The following is a 25852-nucleotide window of genomic DNA, read 5'->3' on the forward strand; positions in this document are numbered from 1 at the left end:
ATGCAGATTTCCATCAGAGACTTGCATATATCACCCTCCTTTTCTCTCCCCTGTCCCTCGCTGTCCTGATAAAGCAGAACGCAGGCAGAGGTGTAGTGAGGGCTGCTGCTCACCCTGTTGGCCGCGTCGCGGGCCTGTTCTATGAGCTCCTTGATCCTCTTGATGTTCTCCGAGACGTTGCTGACGGGGCCGATCTGCGAGCTCAGGTTCTCCACCTCTGAGATCTTGTCCTCCAGAGACGGGATGGTATCCAACAGGTCCTTCACTGCGAGGAGAGAGGAGACGCAGGGAGAGAGAAAAGGTTTGAGAAGCCACTCCACACCTGCTCAGGTAAACTCAACTCACTAGGCAAGAAATGTGCTGCAAAAAAAAAACGTCATCTTAACAAGCAATTTAATCGTATTTAATTTAATCGTATTCTTCTTAAAATGAGTGAAACTATTTAAGAGTGGAATTAGATAATGGCACTTTCAAATGATTTCGTTCTCATTTTAAAACATTTGGCATGAGAAGGTTGTATTATCCATCCCGTTGACAAATATGTGAGAATGAATGCTCCAGCATCAGCAGGTAAACAGCTACATTTATGTTTTCATTTTGAATTGACTGAAACAAGTGAATTGATAACCCTGCTAAAAATACACAATGGATGTCTCCTCTCATGTCTCTCACCCGTCTTGTCCACATCGTCCATAACACTGCTGAGGTTGGCGTCCAGTGGTTTGATGTTGATCTTGTCGAGTTCCTCTCTGATGGTTTTCAGTCTGTCCATGGTGTTGTCGGCCGACTTATTGGCCAAGGCTGCCTTCCCCTTTGCCTCGTCAATCATATCAGATATGTCGCCTGATTGGTGTAAATGGGAACATGGAAAGAGGATATACTAAACTGTGGCAATGGACTTTGTACCCATCTCAAACCCTGCCCTCTTTTCTTGATCCTCCAATCACAACTGTTGCTTCCCTCAGAACAATAGTTGTGTGTTGGAGAATCAAGAAAGGAGGGCAGGGTTTGAGAAAATCACAATATGGCTGTGGTCCACTGTACCTCTCATGGTGTTATTCAATGCTGTCTGGGCATCAAGAAGGTCTTTTTCCAAAGCTTTCTTCTTCTTCTCTGCATTTTTCAGACGCTTCTTCTGGGTGTTGAGGTCAGCAGTGGCGACTGTTGAGAGGGAAAACTGAAGTTAGCTATTGAGCTAATGATGGTTTGGAGATGAAAAAAGCCTGGCTATTATTCTGAAGAGGAAAATGGAGCTGAGTACCCTGGACGTCTTGCTGTGCCTCCTTTGCATCTTTCAGTAGGTTGTTCCCATTCTGTTTCAATTCCTTTGCTCTTTTTGTCAGGTCCGCATTTTTTACATCCTAAAAGGGTAAACGAGTTCGAGGTTTATAAAATAGTGGGCTTGGATAATGCACAAGGGTCAGAAAACAGTAGAACCTCATCTATCTGAACCTCAAGAGTTATGTTTGCTTATGTTTCTACTGTAAGTACAGTATTCCATACTTGTCTCCCTGAGAAGTGTCATGCATGGGGTGTAAAAGGCTTACATCCAGGGCCTTGTCCGCTGCATCCTTTGCCTCCTTGGCTGCTGCCTCTGCAGCGTTGATTGCATCTGTGATGTTCTTGTAGGCCTCTATAGCGGCCAGAGCGTCACGGACATCAGAGCGGCCACTCGAGTCTCTCACAGCACTGTTACATGGAAGGACGAGAGATAAAAACAAACGCAAGATAAAGAAAGAAGACAGGTGAACACATGCATCTGGATTTTCAGCTATTTCAATAAACAGGAGAACCCGCAGGCCAACCTATCAGCTACACAATCTGGCTAGGGAGGAGGGAAACAACCCAGCATACAGAAAATATCCACAATATTCTAGAATGAACAAGTGCTGGATTTGACTTAAGCAGTGAATAGTGGGATAAAGTTAAATCCTCCCTGCTTATCATAATCATCAATTAAGTATTGTTAGGTGCCATGGGACCCACAATAAACCACAACCAGCAGAAACAAGAGCCTACATGTCCCTGGCATCTGTTTCACCTGATGCCCCTGGTCCAGCCCCTGAACTACAAGGAGATGATATGTGCTTCTATGAACGGTGGACCTACTCCTGAAGGTCCATGACCAGCTTGCTGAGGTTCTTGGCGTGTTCCTCCGCTCTCTCCACAAGGTCCTCCTGGGCCGCTGCCTGGGAGATACTGTTGACCTTCTTGATCAGGTCAGTCCTGGCGCCATCCATCTGTGCGGCCAGATGTTCATACTCCTACAGAAAGAGAAGGAGAAGTGAATGGCTGGTAATACGCTAGAAGAACCATAGAAGGAGATGACAATGGTTGCTATGTATCCCACAGTTCTTTGCATTTATGAGGAAGTATTCCTCTAAATGGGACCAGAATTGCAGCTGGAATGAATGGGAGACAATGAGCCTGACACAGGAAATGTGTTATTGTAAAGGATATCAGATAGCTAGTCGACAAACAAGTAATGAAACTAGTTTGCGGCAATTCAGTTAATTGTAGTGGTTAAAAAAACATTCAAAGCAACCGTGACAATATATCACCTTCTGCTGCAGGTTAAGCCAATGTTATCCCATGTTAATCTCAAATAGCAACCAATCACACTGGTCCCATGGATTTGTTTGCATTTGAAAGCTTCCTGTAACTTGACATCTCCTTCTGTGGTGCTTCTAATCTAGGTAATACGGCACCCAGGAAGCGCCATCTACATCACCATGTACATATCCAGCACAAACACTGATCATTATCTGAGTGGACAGCATGCTAGGACCTGATGGCTGACAAGTGAAGAGCAAGAGGTTCTTCTTATATAGTTCAACATATAGGTATTGTTTGGTTATTTGCCTTAATGTATGCATAGGTTATTTGCCTTAATAATCACTTTGCCTCCATCTTTATTTGCTTCATCTTGTGCTATGCATACAGTTCCATGAGCAGATGAAAGATTCACTTCCATATATTGACTTGAAACGTGAAAACTACAGAGGTGGAAAAACTATTTGAGTCAGGTAATCATGAGTTAGTAATTCTGATTGCGTATCCTGTTTCAGTTCTCGAAGTGTCATTTTCATAGCAAAGCTTTAACATTGAAGTGAATGGGCTCTTCTGCATCTGTACCCCTAATTGACCAAATTCACAGAGCGGCCATATTGCTCTTAAGTCGTGCTCAGGTTGGTGATCCCTTTCATTGAGGGTGGAAATAAAAGGAATCCCAATCTGAGCATGACATAAGACAAAATGGCCACCGTGTGAATATGGTCAATTGCATCAAAGTCGACCAATATGGCAGCGAAGTGAATAAGAAATAACAATATATGAGTATAGTAGCCTGAAGATATAGATTGCTCTATAACTGCTACCAATAAAACATGTACAATAGACCATGCGTACCATTTTACTGGCCATCAACATTTTCAGAAGGCGTTCTGTGTCCTGCAGCTTGACCTCTGCCACAGCCATTAGGTCCAGGACTGCCTTTCGTTCCTTCTTCAAGTCTTCAATACGTTTCTGTAGAGCAGGTGTTACAAAGAAACCATTATACAACACACCACCCCAAGCATAGTGTTCTCATGACGTGTTTTGCCATTATGGCCTAAAGGCCCACAGCTCATTGGCCATGATTGCCATTTAATGATAATCACCCGCTATTTCATTACAATCACCCATTGCCTCCATGGTAAATACTATGAATACAGTCTTTCTGCATGGTAAATACTATGAATACAGTCTTTCTGCATGGTAAATACTACAGTCTTTCTGCATGGTAAATACTACAGTCTTTCTGCATGGTAAATACTATGAATACAGTCTTTCTGCATGGTAAATACTATGAATACAGTCTTTCTGCATGGTAAATACTACAGTCTTTCTGCATGGTAAATACTACAGTCTTTCTGCATGGTAAATACTATGAATACAGTCTTTCTGCATGGTAAATACTATGAATACAGTCTTTCTGCATGGTAAATACTATGAATACAGTCTTTCTGCATGGTAAATACTATGAATACAGTCTTTCTGCATGGTAAATACTACAGTCTTTCTGCATGGTAAATACTATGAATACAGTCTTTCTGCATGGTAAATACTATGAATACAGTCTTTCTGCATGGTAAATACTATGAATACAGTCTTTCTGCATGGTAAATACTACAGTCTTTCTGCATGGTAAATACTACAGTATTTCTGCATGGTAAATACTACAGTCTTTCTGCATGGTAAATACTACAGTCTTTCTGCATGGTAAATACTACAGTCTTTCTGCATGGTAAATACTACAGTCTTTCTGCATGGTAAATACTATGAATACAGTCTTTCTGCATGGTAAATACTACAGTCTTTCTGCATGGTAAATACTATGAATACAGTCTTTCTGCATGGTAAATACTACAGTCTTTCTGCATGGTAAATACTAGGAACAGCCTACATGAGTACCATACAGGATGAGGTACTGCGTGTGATCATTACCAGCAGGTCCTCCATCGCCTGTTCGTTGAGTGAGTTCTGCGCGTTGGCCTTCTTCACCACATCCCCGGCGTCCTTCAGAGCCCGCTCCAGGTCCTTCAGCTTGACGTCATAGTCCTTCAGCAGGTTCCGGATCCTGTCCGCCACCTCCTGATTCTGGTCACACTGCTTGCTCACATTAGCCTTGATGTGCTCCAACACTGGGGGGGGGGGGGGGGGGCAGAGTCATAGGGGTAGGGAAGGAAAGATAAAATAAACTGAACTGAACTAAACAAATTTTGTTTTGTGAATTTGTCACCATGGTTAACGAGGGCTTTGAGGGGTAAAGGATCTTACGTTTCACCGCCTCCTCTTTCTCTTTTTCTGCAGCGGTCTTCTGGGGGGTGAAGTTCTTCTCCTCCATCTCCTTCACCATGCGCTGAGCCTCCTCCAGCATGTTAGTCAGGTCTTCACTGGGCAGCGTGTCACCACTGCCCTGGTCCTTCAGCTGGTCCAAGAGGGCTGCGTTTACAGACACACAGTTTTACTTTGGGATATAAGCACTTGGCTGTAGCTCATGTACCATGGTAGACATTCCTGGCCATGGAAATGCAATATATGGGATATATCCTGTGTAAACAGAGACAGATATCGGAGATCAAGAGGCTGAGAACGAGGTTGGAGACATTAGGATAGGGTGGTAAGAGTTCACATTTACCCTGGATCTTCTTGAGGAGGTTACGAGCCTCTGTGTCCAAATCTTTAGCTCTCTTGTGGGTTTTCTCTGCGTTTCCCAGCACCTTGTTTGCATCAGTAGCCCTCCTGTCCGCCTGAGTGGGAAAACGTACCGTTAGCACACAGACACATCTCAGAAACCGTCTCACGTTGTTATAAGAGATCACTCCCATGAAAGAAAAGAAGAGTTCCGGGGCACTACCTTGTTCTTGAGAGCGCTGATGTCGTTCTTCAGACCGGCCACATCTCGCTCCAGTCGGTTCACCTTGGGCTTCTGGTTGTTGATGGTCGAGCTGAACCTGTTGACCAGAATCTGAGGGGAAAAAGTACTGATGTTTTTTTTCCCACTCTGAAACACTCAGGTTGGTGGTGTAGTGGTTAACATTGTCGCTTCACAGCTAGAAGGTCCTGGGTTCGATTCCCACTTGGGGACCAGGTTGCTGTGTTGCCAGGTACCCAGGTGGGGTATCTCCCGGGCCTTTCTGTGTGGAGTTTGCATGTTCTCCCCCGTGCTCGCAAGGGTTTCCCCTCCCGATAAGATAAACCCAATGGAAAAACATGCACAACAGATCGCCAACACTGTCGCGTCCCTGACGAAGACGGACAGGAGCACTTGGATTGGTACCTGGGCGCGGTGCACGCTGCAGCCCTTGTCTGCTCCCGGCTGCCCTTGGGAGGAAGGACGACGGGATGGGAAGTGCAGAGAAACATTTCATCAGCGACTCAGTGCATGTGTGTGTGTTCCTGTGGGTCGCCCATCGCATGTGTGTGTGTTAATCTGCATGACAAATAAAGACTTCTTCTTCTACAGTGTAAGAATGCCACAGGTAGGCGGCCAACGGTAGGGTTGTATTCTGAGGCCTGGATGTATTTAGAGACCATTTCACCCGCAGCTGAGTGACTTGTTTACTGGCGTTTCATAACCGCACATCATGCGGTAGACAGAAGCAAAGCTGCTAGGTCGCTGAGATCATGAGAGAATGAGCTGCCGCAAGTCACGACCGCTACCGCCAGCCTCCCATGGAGCGATCTCTAACGTGTGTTGACACATTGGTTCTAGGACAAACCCCACCAAGATCGCTTATCAGCAGGGTTCTGGAATGTTTGCATAAGCAAGCGCACCCTCCCTCCACCACCCTGTGTGTATGTGTCTGTTTGTGTGTGTGGTTGTGTGTCTGTGTATCTGTGTGTGTGAGGGAGTGAACAGGATTCACATGAACACCGCTAAACAATGTATATTACCGTGCACTTGTCCACTCATATGCCCATCCATTTTTTGTGTCCGTGAAAACTCGATGTCCAACTCTACAGTTAATTTGTGACTCTATGTAATCATCTTGTATGTGTCCTGCAGGGCCGAAGGGCAGGGTGACGGTGCCTAGACATACTACTGTCTGGTACCTTGGTGTCTGAGATGGCCTTCTCCAGCTTCTTAAGCCTGTCTTGAGAGGAGGTGCTGGCGGTGGCGTTGTCCAGCTGATTCTTGATCCTGCTCAGCTCCTCATCCAGCTTCTCCAGATCGGTTAATAAAGTCTGGGCGCAGCTGTCGCACTCTGGAACAACAAACACCACCAACAGGAATTGATTTGACAGCTGCTCATAACCCCCATCTACTGTGAGTACAACTGTTACAGTGTCAGATCCACGAATCCCCTTGTGTGCCACTGACGCATAATGTGCTTGTCACATGTACAGACATCCAGAATTACTGTGTCCTGATGTCTGACAAGCAAGGCAATTCTTGCTATGTGGATAAGTAAATTGTCTGCAAAATAAGAGGAAACACATAAATGCTCTCACCTTGGCAACTCTGGTCTGTGTTGGTGTCTTTGGGATCCAGTGTGTTCTTGCACACTGCAAGAAGAGAAAGGAAGAACAATTGTATTCTTGAAAATCATTTAATTGAACTGTGGCCAAATCAAACAGTGAATTCATGTATTGTTTCAGGCACAAACGTCGGACAAACTCACCTCCGGTCCTGGAGTCACATGTGTTCCCGTTGCCATGACAGTCACAGGGCTGACAGCTTCCTCCTGATGTCTGTGGGTTGCCATAGTAACCAGGGGCGCACCTGTGGGCGGAGAAGAAAAGTCCTTAAGATGGATGAAAGTGGATGAACACACCTCCTGAACCCCTCTTGGCTCACAGATGGAAACCACTCCGTAGACCACTCACCTCTCGCACCTGTCTCCAGTGTAACCCGTTCTACATATACACCGGAACCCACCAGGAAGCTCAGTGCAACCCACTGCAAAACTGGAGGGGGGGGGGGGGGAGGAGACATTAGTTTCATTCATTGAATACCTTTAAGTAAGTGGCAGACAGTACATGGTTTTATATGTGGTATTTTTATTGGTTATCCCAATAAAAGAATTTCAATATATGTGTCAAGTAATTCCTTTCACCCACCTGTTAGCCAGCACGCTGAATGGGCATGGGCAGATGCGGCATGTCCTCCGGGCCGGGTTTCCATAGTAACCTTCCTTGCAGCGTTCACACCCGTCTCCGGCCGCGTCATACAGGCAATTCTGAAAAGAGCAGAATGACGAGTCCATTAGAACATGTCAACACTGAGCTGCATCCTTTGCAGAGACTGTAGCACAGAACAGTATAGTACATCTTTCAATTGCTTTCAGGTGTCACAAAGACCTCCGAAAATGCTTCCGTATGGGTTGTCCCTGACCGGCTTATGCTGCCTTCCTGGGAAAATCAAACAATGTATTGTTCATCGGTCTAACTTAAACATCAGGAAAATGTCAATGCACAGATTTCATGTCGCGTATTTTAAATTGTGGAATCGCAGGAATTCTCTCTTCCTAATGCGATCCCCTATTGCTATTGTAACACTAGGGAACAATCGTCCCTTAAAAAACACTTTATAATGCATAAACAATTCCTTAATCTATGCACACACCCCATAATTTATAGTAAACGAAGGAGTTTAAGGTAACTTCATGTTACCTTAATTCTCATTTAATAATAAGGTTATTTTAAGGGTTTATTAAGCTGTAAAATGAAGGGACTCTGTTCCCTAGTGTAAGAAAACAAGCAGTGTGCATATTCATTTGAATGAATACAAGAAAAGCAATGTATGCATGCATACTACTGTAAACTATGGACGATGTTGCAACCAGACCCCAATACAGTGTTGACCTGAGTTGCAAAAGAGCCTTACAGTAAGACAGAGGAGGGGAAGGTTAACAGAGAGAATGCCAGACATTTCTCAGCTAATCCATCACAAAGGGTGCTTTTGATGGATCCAGCAGAGAGAGTGTGTGCAGCGGTGTATGATCCATGTGTGCTCTGGGCTCCTGGATCACCAAACACAGTAAATACGGTAACGCGGGTCTGGTCTTGTGTGTCTTGCCCAAGAGAAGAGTGGAAAGTGCTGAGCTTTTTTAGCGGGTCTAAGATTTCATCCTACCATCCGTGACGGAGGAGAGAGAGAGACGAGAAAGAGAATTGACCATATTTTCATGTCATGCTCAGGTTGGGATTCCTTTCCACCCACCTGAATATGGTCAGAGAGAGAGAGAGAGAGAGACTATATAATATCCAATGATGCAGTGGTTCAAATAAAAGTTGGGGAAAGTATGAACTTCAGTCGGTGACTACAGTGATGTTAATACTCTCAATTTAATATTTTGTTTTATTCCATCAAAAACATAATATTGTAAACTTGTAACTTGCTTCAATCCGATACTACTTAGGTTATGATAATCCATACTATGAATTTCATATCATGATCATATCATGATTTATATCACCTATATAAACAGGTGGGGGAAACTGAGTTTAGGTGGGTTTACCCTCCACTACATCCCAACAGGTCAAGGCTGTTGTCGGAAAGTGGTGTTGTTGTCCAGCAGGGGGCACTCTGTCTTCTGGACTTGTCAGTAACAATGCCCCTGTTACGGTGATAGGGACACTGTATAGCTGTGAGTGCCGTCCTTCAGATGAGACGCTAAACCGAGGTCCTGACTGAATCTCGGTCATTAAAGAACCCAGGACGCCTATCACAAAGAGTAGGGGGTTCCCCGACGTCCCTGGCCAAATTCCCAATCAGGTCTCTGACATCAAGGCCACCTAATCATCCCTTCCCCTTAATTGGCTGATATAAATCCCTGTCTCCTGAGCCGTTCAGCCAGTGTGTAGTGTGATGTGTGCCTAGTGCCAGTGTATGGCAGCCATTGAGCCTGGATAGCCCAAGGTTGGGTGCTACCAGTGGTGGTGAAGGAGGCAATTTCCACCCTACATTGTGGGGAGCGTTTTGAGTGTCTAGAAAAGCGCTATATAAAATGTAATGAATTATTATTATTATTATTATTATTATTAACAGTATATCGTATCTATATTGTCCCTACGTTGCCTATAATATACAATGCTTCTGATGTGGTTACATCACACAAGACTATGAAAGCAGAAAGTATGGTATGAAAGTATGTGGCCATTGTGGCAGACCACAGGTATATGACAGAGGTGAGCAGTCTAGACTCTGACTAAGCTGTGGTTGAACTAATGGTTGAACTAATCACTACCAGGTGTAGGAGTGTATATCTGTGGCTGAATTAATAACTATCAGGTGTAGGAGTGTATATGTGTGGCTGAATTAATCACTACCAGCTGTAGGAGTGTATATCTGTGGCTGAAGTAATCACTACCAGGTGTAGGAGTGTATATCTGTGGCTGAATTAATCATTACCAGGTGTAGGAGTGTATATCTGTGGCTGAATTAATAACTATCAGGTGTAGGAGTGTATATCTGTGGCTGAATTAATAACTATCAGGTGTAGGAGTGTATATCTGTGGCTGAATTAATAACTATCAGGTGTAGGAGTGTATATCTGTGGCTGAATTAATCACTACCAGCTGTAAGAGTGTATATCTGTGGCTGAATTAATCACTACCAGGTGTAGGAGTGTATATGTGTGGCTGAATTAATAACTATCAGGTGTAGGAGTGTATATCTGTGGCTGAATTAATCACTACCAGGTGTAGGAGTGTATATCTGTGGCTGAATTCATCACTACCAGGTGTAGGAGTGTATATCTGTGGCTGAATTAATCACTACATGATGTAGGAGTGTATATCTGTGGCTGTTAAAAGCATATAGATATGAGAGAGTGAGTGTGTGAAGTAGAAGTATAATCTTATAATATCTCTTTATTTGTCCATTCGAGTGAGTGAGTGAGTGAGTGAGTGAGTGAGTGAGTGAGTGAGTGAATGAGTGAGTGAGTGAGTGAGTGAGTGAGTGAGTGAGTGAGTGAGTGAGTGAGTGAGTGAGTGAGTGAGTGAATAGCAGGTTGCTCACCAGACACCTCCCTGTTCTCTCCTCACACTCGTTGGCCAGGCCGTTACAGTTACAGGGCACACAGCGACCCAGGTAGGGCCCACTACCATCTCTGTAGTATCCAGGTGCACATTTCTGCCAAAGAAACAATCAAAGAAACATAGGAACATCATTACATACATCTTGAACACATTCTTAAGAGATATCTTTCTTCACATTATCCCAAATATCTCAAAGGTAAGGAAATCCAGGCGTACCTGATTTGGAAAAGTGTCATGATAACATAAGTGTCACCAAGTGTGGAATTCTGTATTTACAGACAAAACAGCAGTCCAAGTATCATTAACTCTTTAAATGGTAAATGGTAAATGGCTGCATTTATATAGTGCTTTTATCCAAAGCGCTTTACAATTTGTTCCTCACATTTGACCCATTCATTCACACATTCACACACTGATGAATTATAATAATAATTATTGCTCATCGGGAGCAATTAGGGTTTAAGTGTCCAAGGACACTTTGACATAATAGGAGCGGGAATCGAACCGGGAACCTTCTGATTACCAGACAGCCGCTCTACCTCCTGAGCCACTGTCTTTAACACCAGGAGCCCACATATGCTCTGTATTCTTATACCATAACAGTACAACCATCTACTACTCTGTCATCTTTAAACCAGCGGAGATCACCACACCTTGACATCCATAGAGGTTTTACCTGAATCTGAGAACCGGAATCGGAAATGTCATCAAAAGACTGAGCGGCCTGTCCTTGGTCGTGCACCCAGGGCCAGTGCACCCTCTGGGCACCCTGGTCGTTTACCGACGGGTATTGTACTCGCTGAGCTCCCTGGTCGTGAAGCAACGGGTGGGTTATCCTTTGTGCCCATCGGTCGTGCTGCCTGGGGTGTCGCCTCCTCTCCCCCTTCTCGTAGGGCCTGTGGCTGGCGGAGCAGAGTCCCAGCAGAGTCCCCAGCAGCACGGCCCGTAGGAGCACCGGTGTCTGCCGCCGTCTATCCATAATGTGCGTATCTGGCATTCCAAACGTTTAGTCTGGGTGAAGTAACTCCCGGCTCCCCTCTGCCTCAGCCTCTTAAACACACACTCTCGTACACACACACGCAGGAGGACACGCCCCGCTCCACACTCACCTACCTGAGTCAGCTTGGCAGAGGGGTGTAAACGGGCGCACACACATACACACACACACACACACACACACACACACACACACACACACACACACACACACACACACACACACACACACACACACACACACACACACACACTCACACACACACACACACACATACAGTACAGTGGGCTGAACACATTCACACAACTATAAGCACACATGCATGGACGTGCGCAAACACACACGCTCGCGCGCACACACAAATATTATCAGTATACTTCCGATGATGAACGCAAATTTCACTATCAAAACCCGTGATTCGTAAAAAGGAAATCACATACAGGTTATAAAAAGATTTGTTTACGTAAGGTTGCCAGGGTGTAGTTGTGGTATGGCCTCTAGCTACAGTACTTGGAAGACAGAAGGAGAGGTTTCCCAGAGGGTATCTGTGTGAACATGTTGGTCTCTATGATGCTAATGTTGACTGACGTCTCCAGACAGCGCAGACACAGGATACCTGAATCACACTATTCAAACACACAACACAAGACATATTAGGGTGTGTCAAATACAGTATATCCACAAACAGCATCTCTCTCTCTCTCTCTCTCTCTCTCTCTCTCTCTCTCTCTCTCTCTCTCTCTCTCTCTCTCTCTCTCTCTCAGACACACAGCCATGTTTTCTTGCATGGTGGAGACCATCCATCCCCAAACAATTTACACTAACCTTAACTTAACTCTCGAATCCCCTAACTCTAAAATAATTCCTTTAACTTGTGGACACCAGCCAATGTTCCCACAATGACAATACAAATCTTGTTTTCATCACTTGTGGGGACAACAAGGATGCACACACACACACGCACACGCACACACACACACACACACACACACACACACACACACACACACACACACACACACACACACACGGTGGTGAGTAACTCGATGTTGCCAGGTGCCACACCCTGCTGTGTGTCAAAGTGTCTCTCCTTTGCCCCTCCGGACACATATTATCAATTTCCTCTGAACACACCCAGGTAGAAGTTGCCTCACAATACACACTCACTCACTCACTCTCTCACACACACACACACACACACTCACTCTCTCACACACACATCTCACACACACACTCACTCTCTCACTCTCTCACTCACACACTCACACACACACACACACACACACACACACACACACACACACACACACACACACACACACACACACACACACACACACACACACACAGTTAGATGAACAGTATGAGATGGCCACATGATCTGCGTAGATCTGTGAAACTGGGGGAGGGGGTATTTCTAAAGGCAAGTCCAAACCCTTCCATACCTCAGGGTCTGTAAATAAACCTCTGTAAGAATAACAGATCCATCCACACTGCTCAATTACACTCGAGTGAGCAGGAACTCATTTTAACTGGGTTCTGGGAGTCATTTTAAGTGGGTTCTGTGGGCCATTTTAAGTGGGTTCTGTGGGCCATTTTAAGTGGGTTCTGTGGGCCAGCATGGGCTGGAATCATATATATTCTAATTGGGATTCTAAGACCCGCCCATGTGCTAAGCCCCTGCTGGAGGGACAAAAAGAAAGACCTGTGATCAAGCCTCGCTGAGCGGGAACACCGGCAGTGTTTGCATTTCAGTTTTATGTGGTGTTACCAGAGTGATTATAGCTGTACAATCACTAATATTATGTCTGCGTGGTTGTACTTCCCACCCGAGGCTACAGGGTCTTTCTCAGGCGGGTAATTTCCCGTACATTCCAGTCCGCAGCTCTTCAGCTGATGAATTTTTCCTCTTGGAGCTGACCTCACTCACCGCGGGTGTGGCTCCTCTGTTCGGGCGTGTCAGGACGGCCCCAAAGTATGAGGAGGGACTGTCAGCGCCTCCTCACCTCCACCCCTCAGATGTCGTCTCCATCCACGTCTCATGCTTGATAGACTCTTCCTAATCCACCCCCACTTTCCCCTTCTCTCAGGTCCCCTAGTACCTTTCCTAATCCCTCATCTACCGCGGGATATACAGGCGGTAGTGGAATATTTGGCTACTAGGCAACAGCTATGACAACCCTTCCTGGGAGGGTTTGTTGCCGTGTTTGATATTAATGAATGGAATTGTATTTCCGTTTGTATTTCTCAATTATAATAAAGTTAGGTTATGTGTATAAATATACAAATACACATACGTACATACATACATACATACATACATACATACATACATACATACATACATACATACATACATACATACATACATACATACATACATACATACATACATACATACATACATACATACATACATACATACATACATACATAGTATATTTCTCTGAGTAAATATTACTCAAACTGAGTACATTTTACTCAAACTGAGTAAAATTGTACTCACTTGGGCTCAAATGGACTCAGTTTGAGTAAAATTTACTCTGCAAAATGTACTGTGTACATACATACATACATACATACATACATACATACATACATACATACATACATACATACATACATACATACATACATACATACATACATACATACATACATACATACATACATACATACATACATACATACAGTGACAGATCTCCTCCCCCCTCCCATGGATATGTGAAGGATGGGAGATACTTCTGCCACGGAAGGCGTAGAGTCAATTAGGTAGCTGATTAGTACTGATAGAACACACCTGCACATCATTAGTCCACACCCAGTCCCACACACTGCATAACCACTAGGTTAGAGAGGAGTAAGTTGAGAGGAGGTGAGGTTGGAGTTGTTGTATTGAGAGAGAGAGAGAGAGAGAGAGAGAGAGAGAGAGAGAGAGAGAGAGAGAGAGAGAGAGAGAGAGAGAGAGAGAGAGAGAGAGAGAGAGAGAGAGAGAGAGAGAGATTGTGTATTCGGAGTTGTGAATGTGAGAGGTAGTAATAGGAAAGCTAAAGGCGAGTAGGTGTTCTTTGTGTACTGGACCCTGGACTGGCTGAGATACCCCCTTGTGTACTGACCCTGGACTGGACGACTACCTCGAATTGTGAACAATCCCTTTTTTGTGTTTTTGACCCTCGGATTGAATCACAACCATTCTTTTGCCCTCTGGATTCTGCACTGAATTCAATAAATACTTGTATTGATTGAAATTGCTCTTGTGTGGACATTCGAATTAGTTTGTATTTGAACCGTGGCGAGCCTGATCACCACAGGTTCGTCACATTTGGTGGAGGATGCAAATATCACTTTTCTCTGCTGCCCTTTGACTAAAAAACTTCTGTATGTCCATTTTCCTTTTTTTGGTGGCATATTTGAGTTAGTCACCTAGTAAAAGTGAGATAATTAAACTGTGGTACAGAGTAGAAGCACCGACGAAGGAACAATGGACAGAGATAATAGAGTGGATACAGGAAATGGAGAGAATCACACATATGCTGAGGCTACAAGAGGAGACATTTTTGTCAGAATAGGAAAAGTGGGAGGAATATAGGTAGGTAGAAAAGAAACGACATCACAGAAGAATGAAAAGAAAACAAGAAAAGAAATTTGAATGTAAATAAACAATGTAAAAATAGAATGGACCCATGTTACCCTTTTTCTTTTCTCATTTTTGTTAATCTTTTGTGTTTTAATTTTTGATATTATGTCTTTATAATTTTATTTGTCGAAATGTACTGTCTGTTGTTTAAAAATCAAAAACTGCAAATAAAAATGTAAGTAAAAAAAGAAAAGATTTTTTTTTGATAATTGACTATATCAAAACATGCTAGGGCTGTACCGAATAGTTAGAAGCTTCGAAGCTTCGTTCATAATGTTGACATTCGAATTCTAAATCAACATTCAAATTTAAAATGTTTAATAAAAAATGTAAATAAATGTTTTATAAAAAAAATATATATTAATTTGCCATACCAAAACGAGGGGTCGTGGGGTGGGGGGAGGGGGTGGGAGTGGGGAAGGAAATGCCTTTTGTGGTGTCTGTGATAATAATTTGATTTCGTTTTTTATGTTCTGTATTTATTATTTTTGTTATTTCTATTGTCATTATTGTTATTACTATTATTGTCCTGTAAAGTACTGTTATTATTATTATTATTATTATTATTATTATTATTATTATTATTATTATTATTATTATTATTATTATTATTATTATTATTATTATTATTATTATTATTATTATTATTATTATTGTATTGTGTGTTGTCATGTTTTATGTTCCATGTAAAAGAAAATAAAGAAAAGAAAATGAATTTGATTAAAAAAAAACTGTGTAGGGGACCCAGACCTAGAACTGCGCCCTGAGAGAGGGAACTGTGCCCTGAGAGGGAAGTTTGCCCTGAGTGGGAGGTTTGAAGGGCTAAAGTGGGTATCAAACAAGAGGGAAGACTATCAGGTTTTAAACTGTGGATACCAAACATTATAATGGCATATGATAATTTTGCAGTATTAATTAGGGAAGCCAATGATGGTTTATCTTGTGTCTCAGATTGGTTCCAGACTAATAAGCTATCGTTAAATGTAGAAACATCTAATTTGATTGTATTTTGTAATAAAAGTAAAAGTTATTAAAAAAGGAGGCAAAGCTATTAATCAGTGACACCGAAATCAAACAAGTAACTTCAACAAAGTTTTTAGGGATCTTAGTTGATGATAAACTCAATTGGAAAAAACACATTGATCATGTTTGTAAAAAAGCAATGAAGTCAGTAGGTATAATTAGGAATGTGTGTTCATTGATAAATAGAAGTAGTTTTTTAATCCTGTATTATAGTCTGATCTTTCCTTACATATCTTATTGTAACATAATATGGGCTAGCACTCATTCATCTCAAGATTTGTTACACTGGAGCAGCTGGGTGGCACAGCGGACATTGCGCTCGTCACCAACGCAAGAGACACCGGGTTCGACTCCGGCTGTCGGCGTTGCCTCCGGCTTGGGCCAGTCGTCATACTAACTCAATTGGCAGAGTTAGCGGGTGGAAGTCGATGGGTGGTAATCTGGACGTTGTGGACAGCGACTCCTACAGGTCGGTTGGGGACGCCTGCACAGCAGAGACAGGAAATGGCGAGGGTAGTGTGAGCCTCCCACACGTTACACCTCGCCAATGAGAGTCCGCGCTGGCAGGTGAAAATATGTGACAGGCTGCCTCCTCGTGTATCGGAGGGGACACGTGATGCAAGGCTTCTATCCTCCCTACAACCGGCCAGTGGGGGGCATATGCGAGCAACGTTCAAGACAGGGGAGGGGAGAATTGGCACAGCGGGTAATTGGGATGGGAGAAAAATAGAAAAAGCAGAGAAAAAGTGAAAAAAATAAAATAAAATATGTGTTAGACTGGCAATCCTCTCAGATCGATTTGAACCATCTGCTCATCTTTTCAAGAAACTAAACATTCTGACTGTGTCTGAGGTAAATTCTTTACAGATATGTATATTTGTGTACAAATGCATTTATGATCATCACAATCTACCAAATGGTTTTAATAGTTTTCTTTCTTTTATTTTGGATGTTCATTCATAATGTTACACGTCAGTCCAGGGACCTGCATATACCTTATTGTGGTACTTCACTTAGGCAGTTCTCAGTGATTGATTGATTGATTGAAAACTTTATTAACAGATTGCAGAATGGGTACAGTACAGTACAGCTCAATACATACAATTGTTAGGGGGATGCAGACCAGAGAAAGACTTTCGTCTCGTTTACATCAGGGTCCCCCATTTTCAATTCATCATAACATATATGACATACATGACATACAGATAGACAGTACTGCTACATCTATACATTTATGACATACCAGATTTGCAAATACAGTACTGTTTGTGATACGAAAAGAGTCCAGAAAAGAGAGTATATACATTTGACGTAGAAACTGTACATTGGAGGAGGTTGGGTAGGTGGGGGGGGCTGTACATTGGAGGTGGTTGGGTGGGTGGGGGTTATAGAGGGTCCAATCTTTGGAATGCAGCTTATCCTATGCTGAGGAAATCTCCATCTCTGCTTATTTTTAAAGTAAACTACAAAAAAAATTCTCATATCCAAAAGTAGTAGATAGATAAATAGGTCATACATATAGGTATGCATTTGGTTATGTGGGTGGGTAGGTTTGTAGGCAGGTGGGTGGGTGGTTATGTTTTATTATGTACGCAGTATACAGTATATGCATGTATGTACTGTGTGTATCTATGTTTGTGTACTTAACACATATTTTTTTAATGTATTACTGGTATTTTTTAAATAATATGTATATTTTTGTATGTTTTTGATTTGACAAAACAGGGGAAGTTCTCGATAAGCCTCTAGGCTTTTAACACTATGGTCGCCAAAAACGCCGTAGGACGTCTTTCCTCGCCATGCTCATTCTGCCAAAGACGCCGTACCACGTCTTTGATATCAATATTTCAAAAATCTGTGATCGAAATCATATTTCTCCCCCGGAGACTTGAGATGTACTGTTGATCCCCTCTCAACTCTCCAACGGTTCAAGAGCGCCATCTGGTGGCCGATCGGCGGATCGCCCAAAGCGGAAACAGGAAATGGAAGCTGGTGCTCATTTCAATTCGGTTTGATCACTCGGTAATAGTCCCAGGACTCGAGCTAGACACAACAGATAGCAATCCGTTACCAATAACTCGATAAACAACATGATTTGGACGTATATACTATTATACAACCTGGAAATGGATCGCATATTTCTACATCCCATAATAGGAATATTTCTGTTCCACGCTCATCGCCCAACGCTATGAGGAAGCTACGGTAAGATTCCTTTTTTTTTTTTTTAACGTGTTCGATACTAACTGCTCTAATGATCATATCACCCACACTAGATGAATCATCTAACGTTGGCCACGGAATTATAAACGACCCCCCCCCCCATCCGGTCAACATCAAATGATCAGTAGTAACTTCTAGAAGCACGTCCATTTGAAATTTTTTATCTCGCGCAGATTCCTATCAAACTGTATTTCATCATCAATATAATGCATTTGGGGCTATAAATCACGTTCTGGAGAAAGCTGCAGAAAACGATAAAAACATACTTATACTTTAGACCGTATTTTAGTATGAATATGTGAATGAAAAAGTATAACGTTGCTACACCCTGAACAATAGATATAGGACGTTGAATGGGCCATAGTAATGTCAATTTAGCAATACAATTTAAAAAGTTATAGCCCTGCAAAGAAGGGGAACTTCTCCATATTAAATAGGGCTGGCGGAGGATGGTAAATTATGAATTTAAGCCTGGCGATCAAAGTGTTAACTTCTCCTTCACAATATGGTTATTATGTATTTATTAATTTATTTTTAACTTTTGTTTAACTCTGTGTTAATAAATAAATAAATACGGAAAAAAAACAAGGTAAAGACAACTTTAAACTGTTAAACAGTAATCCAGAACTATTTTATTGCACTGTATGTGCTCATTTTATGTCTATTATATTCTACTATTTGATTGCACTGCACTATTGCACTATTTTACTCTGCCTATTCTATCTTATTCTTTTTATTATTGTCTTTTTAAAACTGAATCAAACCATAAACAAGGTGGCCTATTGGGATGTTAGATCCTAATGTGAAAAACTGTGATTTTATATGTCTGCACTTTATGTGCTCATTTTATGCCTGTCTTTTTCTGTTGTAAAGCACTTTGAGCTGCACATTTTGTATTATTATTATTATTATTATTATTATTATTATTATTATTATTATTATTATTATTATTATTATTATTATTATTATTATTATTATTTAAAGTAAAAGTATGCATTCTATGTGATGATTGTGTATTCAAGTGCTTGGGAGCATTCAACCCTCAAACCATTGACTTTATGTTAAATTGGTATGTAGTCCAGTTATATATCGCATTTGCTTTCGCGTCCCGCTCTGAGCCTTACGAGATACCTCCTATCTCCTGGGATACCTAATGTATCTCCCACGAATAAAAACACATGCACCCCACCTGTATGGGGCCCCGCCCCTTATGGTGGCACAGCCCATATAACCATGACTCTGGTCATGACACACCCTTCCTCTATTTTCGTCCCAGCGTATTGGATGCGTGCACCATACGAGACTAGCGGAATGAAAAGATTAAGGAAGATTCGTAATGTTGAGGGCTTACCGGAGAGTTGTTTTTCCCTGGATTCTCCGGAGCTTGTTTCGGCGACACATGAGACCTGTGCTGGTGGTTCCTCGGCTGACGGCGACGGACCGAGGGGCAGCGTACAAGGTTTGGCTAACGGGTCGGCTTGTACAAAGGTGAGGTCTGTGTCAGTAGGCATCAATGTCGGTGTTGGTCGTGCTGTGGAGTATGTTTCGGCACCAGGGCCGGGGCGGCTTGGCGATCGTTCCACTGTAGTGGGCGATGTCCTGGCGATCCTGGAACATGCTGTTAACGCTAATGCTACTACTGCTTCTTCTGCTAACGCTGATGTTGACGCTGGAATGTCTAATAATCCCCGCCGCGGGATACCGCTTTTCCCTCCTCTTGCCAGCTTCATTGATGAAGGTCAGTCGGTGGTGGGTGTGGGGGGGTTCGCTGAGCTCTATTTACCTTTTTTGCGGGTGAAGGGGCTGACGACGGGGTGCAGCCCGGGGGTACCTTGGCTAAGTAGCGAGGTAGCTTCTTTTTTGTGCCCAGGCGGGGATGAACGACGTTCCGCCCGGCCGTTGCTTGATAGCATGTCGGCTCGGAGGGTGGCAGTATGGACGAATGAGTGGTATACTGCTGCAGGATGGCATTTAGCGGCGGCCAGTGTTTTGGCTCAGCTGGCTACTTTCCTATCCAAGATGGCGTCGGGTTGTAGGTCTTTGGGTCCAATCGACACTATGAACATGATTCATGTTTGTGGTGTTATAGAGATCTTGACTCAGTCGCAAGCTATAACTGCGGGGAGGATTCGGATGCTATCGACTTTGGTTGTTAGGCATGTTTGGTTGGAGCAGTCTCCTCTTGGGGAAGAGGATAGGTTTTCTCTCCTCACGACTCCTTTTTCCACAGATAGTCTTTTTGGGCGTTCTGTGGAGGCGCAGGCGGTTATTGATTCGGGTCCTACACCGCCTCACGCTGTGCAGCCAGGGGTGGGAGCACGGTCTCGTCAACGACTGTGGCGAGATCCTCAACAGGCGGCCATGTTTCCCCCGCCAGTGGTGCCCTGGTTGGAGAATCGACAGGGTATCGCAAGGCCGACAGTCTTGGCGGCCGAGGGATCGGCCATTTTGGGTGATTTCGGGTTTGGTAAACCAACCCGTCGTCATTTTGCCGCGAGCAGCCCGCTCCCCGTTCAGTCCTCTCTCTGGTATCCCCAGAAGCGGGGCTCTGAGTGTTCTCCTTTGGCTGCGGGCCGCGAACCTTCATTGAAGCGTATGCGGCCCCATTCTTCACTTCTCATGGAGACAGGGGCTGACACCCAGTTGATGGCTGAGCCTGGGTCTGTCCGTGAGAATGTTCCGTCGTCGCGTGGTTCCTACACCGCAGGTTGTGGGTGGGTGGAACCTGGTGTTACAGCTGCCACTAGCTCCAGTGGTCAGCAGGGGGACTCGGTGCCTCTTCTGTTGAATGCTCAGCAGGGGTTACCCCGGCTTCGCCCTCGCCAGGCGGGGTATCGCGCTGTTGCCTCCCACTCCCGTCAAACCGGCAGTGGTCTGCAAAGGAGAGGCAGGCGTGATTTGAGTGGTAGCAATATCACTGCAGGGCTTCGGCGTGTAGGAGCCCATGGGGTCCTCAGGCCTTGCGTGTCTGGCTGCGGAACGACTCCTCAGCGTGTGCTGGAGGGGTGTTCAGGGGGTGAGTGTGTGTCCACAAGTTTGATGACCGCTCCTCCCGTATCAAACCGGCCCTTTCTGTCGGGGTCCCCCCTTGGGTGCTTTGCACGACGGGGGGGACCGGGCCAATTATCTGCTGTTCCTTGCGGCCCAGCGTCAGTTGACGGCGGGGGCGCTGTGGGATTATATTCACATATGGCGACGGGAATGCCCTTTGAATCGGTGGATGAGGAGAACGTTAGAGGCGGGGCTGGTTTTGCAGTTTGCGCGGCCCCATCCTCCGTTCTCAGGTTTGGTGCCGACCCTATTGTTAGGGTCGGGCGCAGTGACAGCCCTGGCCGACGAGATCCAATCTCTGTTGGCGAAGCAGGCCGTCGTTGTGGTCCCGAGAGAGGACGCAATGTCAGGCGTCTACTCCCGTTATTTTCTGGTGCCCAAGAAAACTGGGGGGGTCAGACCTATACTGAATCTGTCCATGTTCAATCGGTTGATTGTAGTGAGACCGTTCAGGATGTTGACCGTCCGACTCCTTCTGCTTGCTGTCAGGAGGGGGGACTGGTTCACCTCCATAGACCTGAAGGATGCGTATTTTCACATACCCATTTTCCCTCCTCACAGGAAGTTCCTACGGTTCCTGTTTCAGGGCGTAGCGTACGAGTACCACAGAATGCCGTTCGGTTATTCTCTGGCTCCCCGCACATTCACCAAGTGCGTGGCGGCTGCTCTGGGGCCTTTACGTCGTCGGGGGATACGAGTCCTGTTCTATCTCGATGACATTCTGCTCCTCAGCCGTTCAGAGGAGGTTGCCAGGTCTCATACTCGACTGGTGGTGGAATTCCTCACCAGCCTGGGTTTTGCTGTGAATTGGAAGAAGAGTACCCCTCTTCCCAGTCAACAGGTGGAGTACTTGGGCTTGACATTGAGGTCGAAGCCCATGCTTGCGACCCTCTCGGAGCAGCGTCGGGGGGATCTCCGTCACGCGCGCGGGGGTTTCCGTCTGGGAGGGACGGTTACGGCGCTGCAGGTGATGCGTCTGCTGGGCCTTATGTCGGCGGCCCACACGGTGGTTCCTCTTGGCCTCCTCTTTATGAGGCGGATACAGAGGTGGTTTCTCTCTTTGAGAATAGATCCGGTGTGGGGCAAAGGGAGACGGTTGACGGTTCCTTTGTCGATATGGGGGGATCTCGCCCACTGGGGGAGGCTGGGTATCCTCTCCGCTGGGGTCCCCATGGGAAGCAGTGGCTCCCACGTCACGGTTTTCACCGACGCCTCTCTCACAGGTTGGGGAGGGGCGTTTCGGACCCATGCAGTGGGGGGCAGCTGGACGGGTCATGCCGACCCAGCTGTCCTGCATATCAATGTGTTGGAGTTGAAGGCGGTCCTCCTGGTCCTCAAACGGCTCGGCCACCTGGTGGTAGGCAAACACGTTTTGGTCAGGACGGACAATGTGACGGCGGCGGCGTATATCAACAGGCAGGGTGGGACTCGTTCCGCCCGCCTGCTCCGGGTGGCGCGCGAACTGTTGCTATGGGCATCCCGCAGGCTGCGCAGTCTGCGGGCGCTCCACTTTCCTGGTACGGAAAATGTGGCGGCGGATATAATGTCTCGGGGCGGTCCTCGTCGCGACGAGTGGGAACTCCGCCCCGACATAGTCAGACAGATCTGGGATCGGTTCGGGGAGGCCTCTGTAGATCTGTTTGCGTGCCGACGTTCTCACAAGTGCCCCTTGTGGTTCTCGCTCAGTCGAGCGGATCATCCCCCCTTGGGGGTGGATGCCTTCTCGACCTTTCCGTGGCCGCCCGGTCTTCTGTACGCCTTCCCTCCTGTACAGCTGTTGAGTCAGCTGTTGGAGCGGATACGGAGGGAGCGCAGGACGGTGATCCTGGTCGCGCCGGACCGGGGCACGTCAGTGTGGTTCCCGGTCTTAATCCAGCTTCTGGTCGCTCCTCCTTGGGTCATTCCGTGGTCAGCGACGGCCCTCTCGCAGCACAACGGAGTGCTTGTCCAGCCTCCGGTGTTGGGTCAACGCCTGGTGGTGTGGCTGGTGGGAGGGTGAGTCTGGAGAGGATGGATCCCGCGGTGGTTGATACCATCCGGTGTGCGCATGCTCCCTCCACTGTCGCGGTTTACGCGGGCAGGTGGCGTGCGTTCCAAGAGTGGTGTAAGGGGGGGGGGGCTGGGACCCAGTCTCCTGCCCCCTGGATGCTGTTCTGGGTTATCTCCAGTCTCTTCTTGGTAGGCTGTCGGCTTCGACAGTGAGGGTATATGCGGCAGCTATATCCTCCTATCATGAGGGTTTTGAGGGGACTGTTTTGTTCAGCCACCCTCTTGTGAAGCGTTTCCTGCTTGGCGCTCGACGCGTTAAGCCGGTGCAACGCTCCTTGGCTCCGACTTGGGATCTTCAATTGGTCCTCGGTCGGTTGTCCTTGGCCCCGTTTGAGCCGCTCGAGCAGGCGCCGTTGGGACAGCTGTCTTTCAAGACCGCGTTCCTACTGGCTGTCACTTCCGCTAAACGCGTGGGTGAGCTCTGTGCTCTCTCGGTACGTCCAGAGTGCCTGTCTTTTCGGACCGATTGCGGTGCCACTCTGCGACCTAATCCTGCTTTCGTGCCTAAGAATATCCGGAGTTCCTTCCGCTCCCGGGATATTGTGGTTCAGGCTTTTCGTCCTCCTCCTCACACTAGTGAGTTAGATGCGGGCCTTCACCTGTCATGTCCAGTCCGTGCTTTGGGGTTTTACCTCAGCCGTACTCAGGACTTCAGGGTTACCGACCAGCTTTTTGTCTGTTACGGTGGGGCTCGTGCTGGTAAGGCACTGTCGAAGCAGCGCCTGTCCCATTGGTTGTGTGAGGGTATTGCCCTCTGCTACACGTTGGCTGGGCAGGATCCCCCTGGGGGCGTCAGGGCGCACTCCACTCGTGGGGTGGCTGCCTCTGCCGCTCTCCTGGGTGGGGCCTCGGTGGAGGACATCTGTGCTGCGGCTTCATGGTCCTCACCGGGCCCCTTTGTAAGGTTTTACCTCATGGACATGACCGGGGGTTCTGTCTCCCAGGCGGTTCTGGGGTCTGTGGCCTTTCCTGCTTCCCGTCCTTTGGTCGGGTAGCAGGAGTGTATGGGTATGGGCCACAGTGTGTTGAGTCACACGTGGTTCCGCCTGTACGGTGTGTTCAAGGGGTTCTAGTTCCCTCTTGTTCGCATTCAGGTGGAGTTGACTGCGCCCCCCCTTCGTTAGGAAGGATGGGGTGACAGGGCTCCCCGCACCCCTTGATGTGGGCTTACGGGTCCTCAGGGGGTACATCTGTCGGGTCTCGCGCCCGCTCTTCCCCATTATCTCGTAAGGCTCAGAGCGGGACGCGAAAGCAAATGCGATATATAACGATAGGTTATGTAGATAACCTAGTTATATTAGCATTGGCTGAGCGTCCCGCTCTGCGCGGCCCTGAGTTCCCTCTTGAGGGATCTTTTCCTGGGACGGGTTTTGGCGAGGAAGGGTGTGTCATGACCAGAGTCATGGTTATATGGGCTGTGCCACCATAAGGGGCGGGGCCCCATACAGGTGGGGTGCATGTGTTTTTATTCGTGGGAGATACATTAGGTATCCCAGGAGATAGGAGGTATCTCGTAAGGCTCAGAGCGGGACGCTCAGCCAATGCTAATATAACTAGGTTATCTACATAACCTATCGTTATGTCTGATTACGTCCTCTTCAAGTTGACAGGCTTCAAATTTGAAAGAACATAATCTATGTTTGCCACGTTTCCTATGTGAAATATTTTTCTTCAAAGTACCGGTAACTAGTAACTGATGTCTTCAGATAAATGTAGTGGAGTACAAAGTACAATATTTCCTTTGAAATGTAATGGAGTAAAAGTACAAATTTACCTAAAATGAAAACACCCAAGTACCTCAAAATGTAGTACAGTACTTGAGTAGAAATACTTTCCACCACTGCCTATAGGTGTAACATAATAACACTCTTCGAGGATGTATCTAAACCTTGTTACAAGTATCCCATTCCTTCAAGAAATGTCTGGACCTAGGAATATGAATCAAAGCTAGGAAGGGAGCGGGTTTGAGGCCCTCTCAGGTCTCCTCACCTGGCAGGAGTCTCCGCTGTAGCGCGGGGGGCAGGCACACTCCTCCACGGTGCTGGCGGGCCCCCCAGCTCCCGCGTTGAGGGCAGACTCCAGGCCCACCTCCCCCAGACTGAGCCGCTGACTCTGGGTGAAGTAGAGGGCTCGGATCCTCATGCCCTCCAGACCCGCCAGAACCATCATCAGCTCTTCTCGGGACACGGGCCTGTTGGTGCCGACGTGGCGCCAGTTCCCCTGTGCACACAATAGGGGAGTTAGTGGGAGGGGATTACTGTACATGGACACCGCCAAGTAATAATGTTGGGGAACATTTCAGAAGAAAATCAAGAGATGAATCACATGTGCAATAGCTTATATGA

The 25852-nt window shown here is 46.0% G+C and overlaps 1 protein-coding gene across 2 annotated transcripts in view; it reads right to left on the reverse strand.

Moving 5' to 3' along the window:
- Positions 1-25852, reverse strand: part of LOC311238789 (laminin subunit alpha-3) — a 110592-nt gene that overhangs the window by 23213 nt on the left and 61527 nt on the right. For both annotated transcript variants that reach the window (XM_084326985.1, XM_084326986.1), the window contains exons 22-39: positions 25497-25727; positions 10508-10621; positions 7606-7724; positions 7372-7452; positions 7167-7267; positions 6997-7050; positions 6598-6749; positions 5399-5509; positions 5180-5291; positions 4819-4983; positions 4486-4682; positions 3409-3525; positions 2110-2264; positions 1548-1689; positions 1262-1361; positions 1045-1161; positions 673-843; positions 114-265 (exon numbers count right to left, since the gene is read on the reverse strand). In XM_084326985.1, coding sequence (XP_084183111.1) covers positions 114-265; positions 673-843; positions 1045-1161; positions 1262-1361; positions 1548-1689; positions 2110-2264; positions 3409-3525; positions 4486-4682; positions 4819-4983; positions 5180-5291; positions 5399-5509; positions 6598-6749; positions 6997-7050; positions 7167-7267; positions 7372-7452; positions 7606-7724; positions 10508-10621; positions 25497-25727 — 2391 coding nt within the window. The remainder of the gene's footprint in view (positions 1-113; positions 266-672; positions 844-1044; positions 1162-1261; positions 1362-1547; positions 1690-2109; positions 2265-3408; positions 3526-4485; positions 4683-4818; positions 4984-5179; positions 5292-5398; positions 5510-6597; positions 6750-6996; positions 7051-7166; positions 7268-7371; positions 7453-7605; positions 7725-10507; positions 10622-25496; positions 25728-25852) is intronic.

Source organism: Notolepis coatsorum (genome assembly GCF_963971535.1).
Source record: "Notolepis coatsorum genome assembly, chromosome: 13".
In the NCBI taxonomy this organism is placed as follows: Eukaryota; Metazoa; Chordata; class Actinopteri; order Aulopiformes; family Paralepididae; genus Notolepis; species Notolepis coatsorum.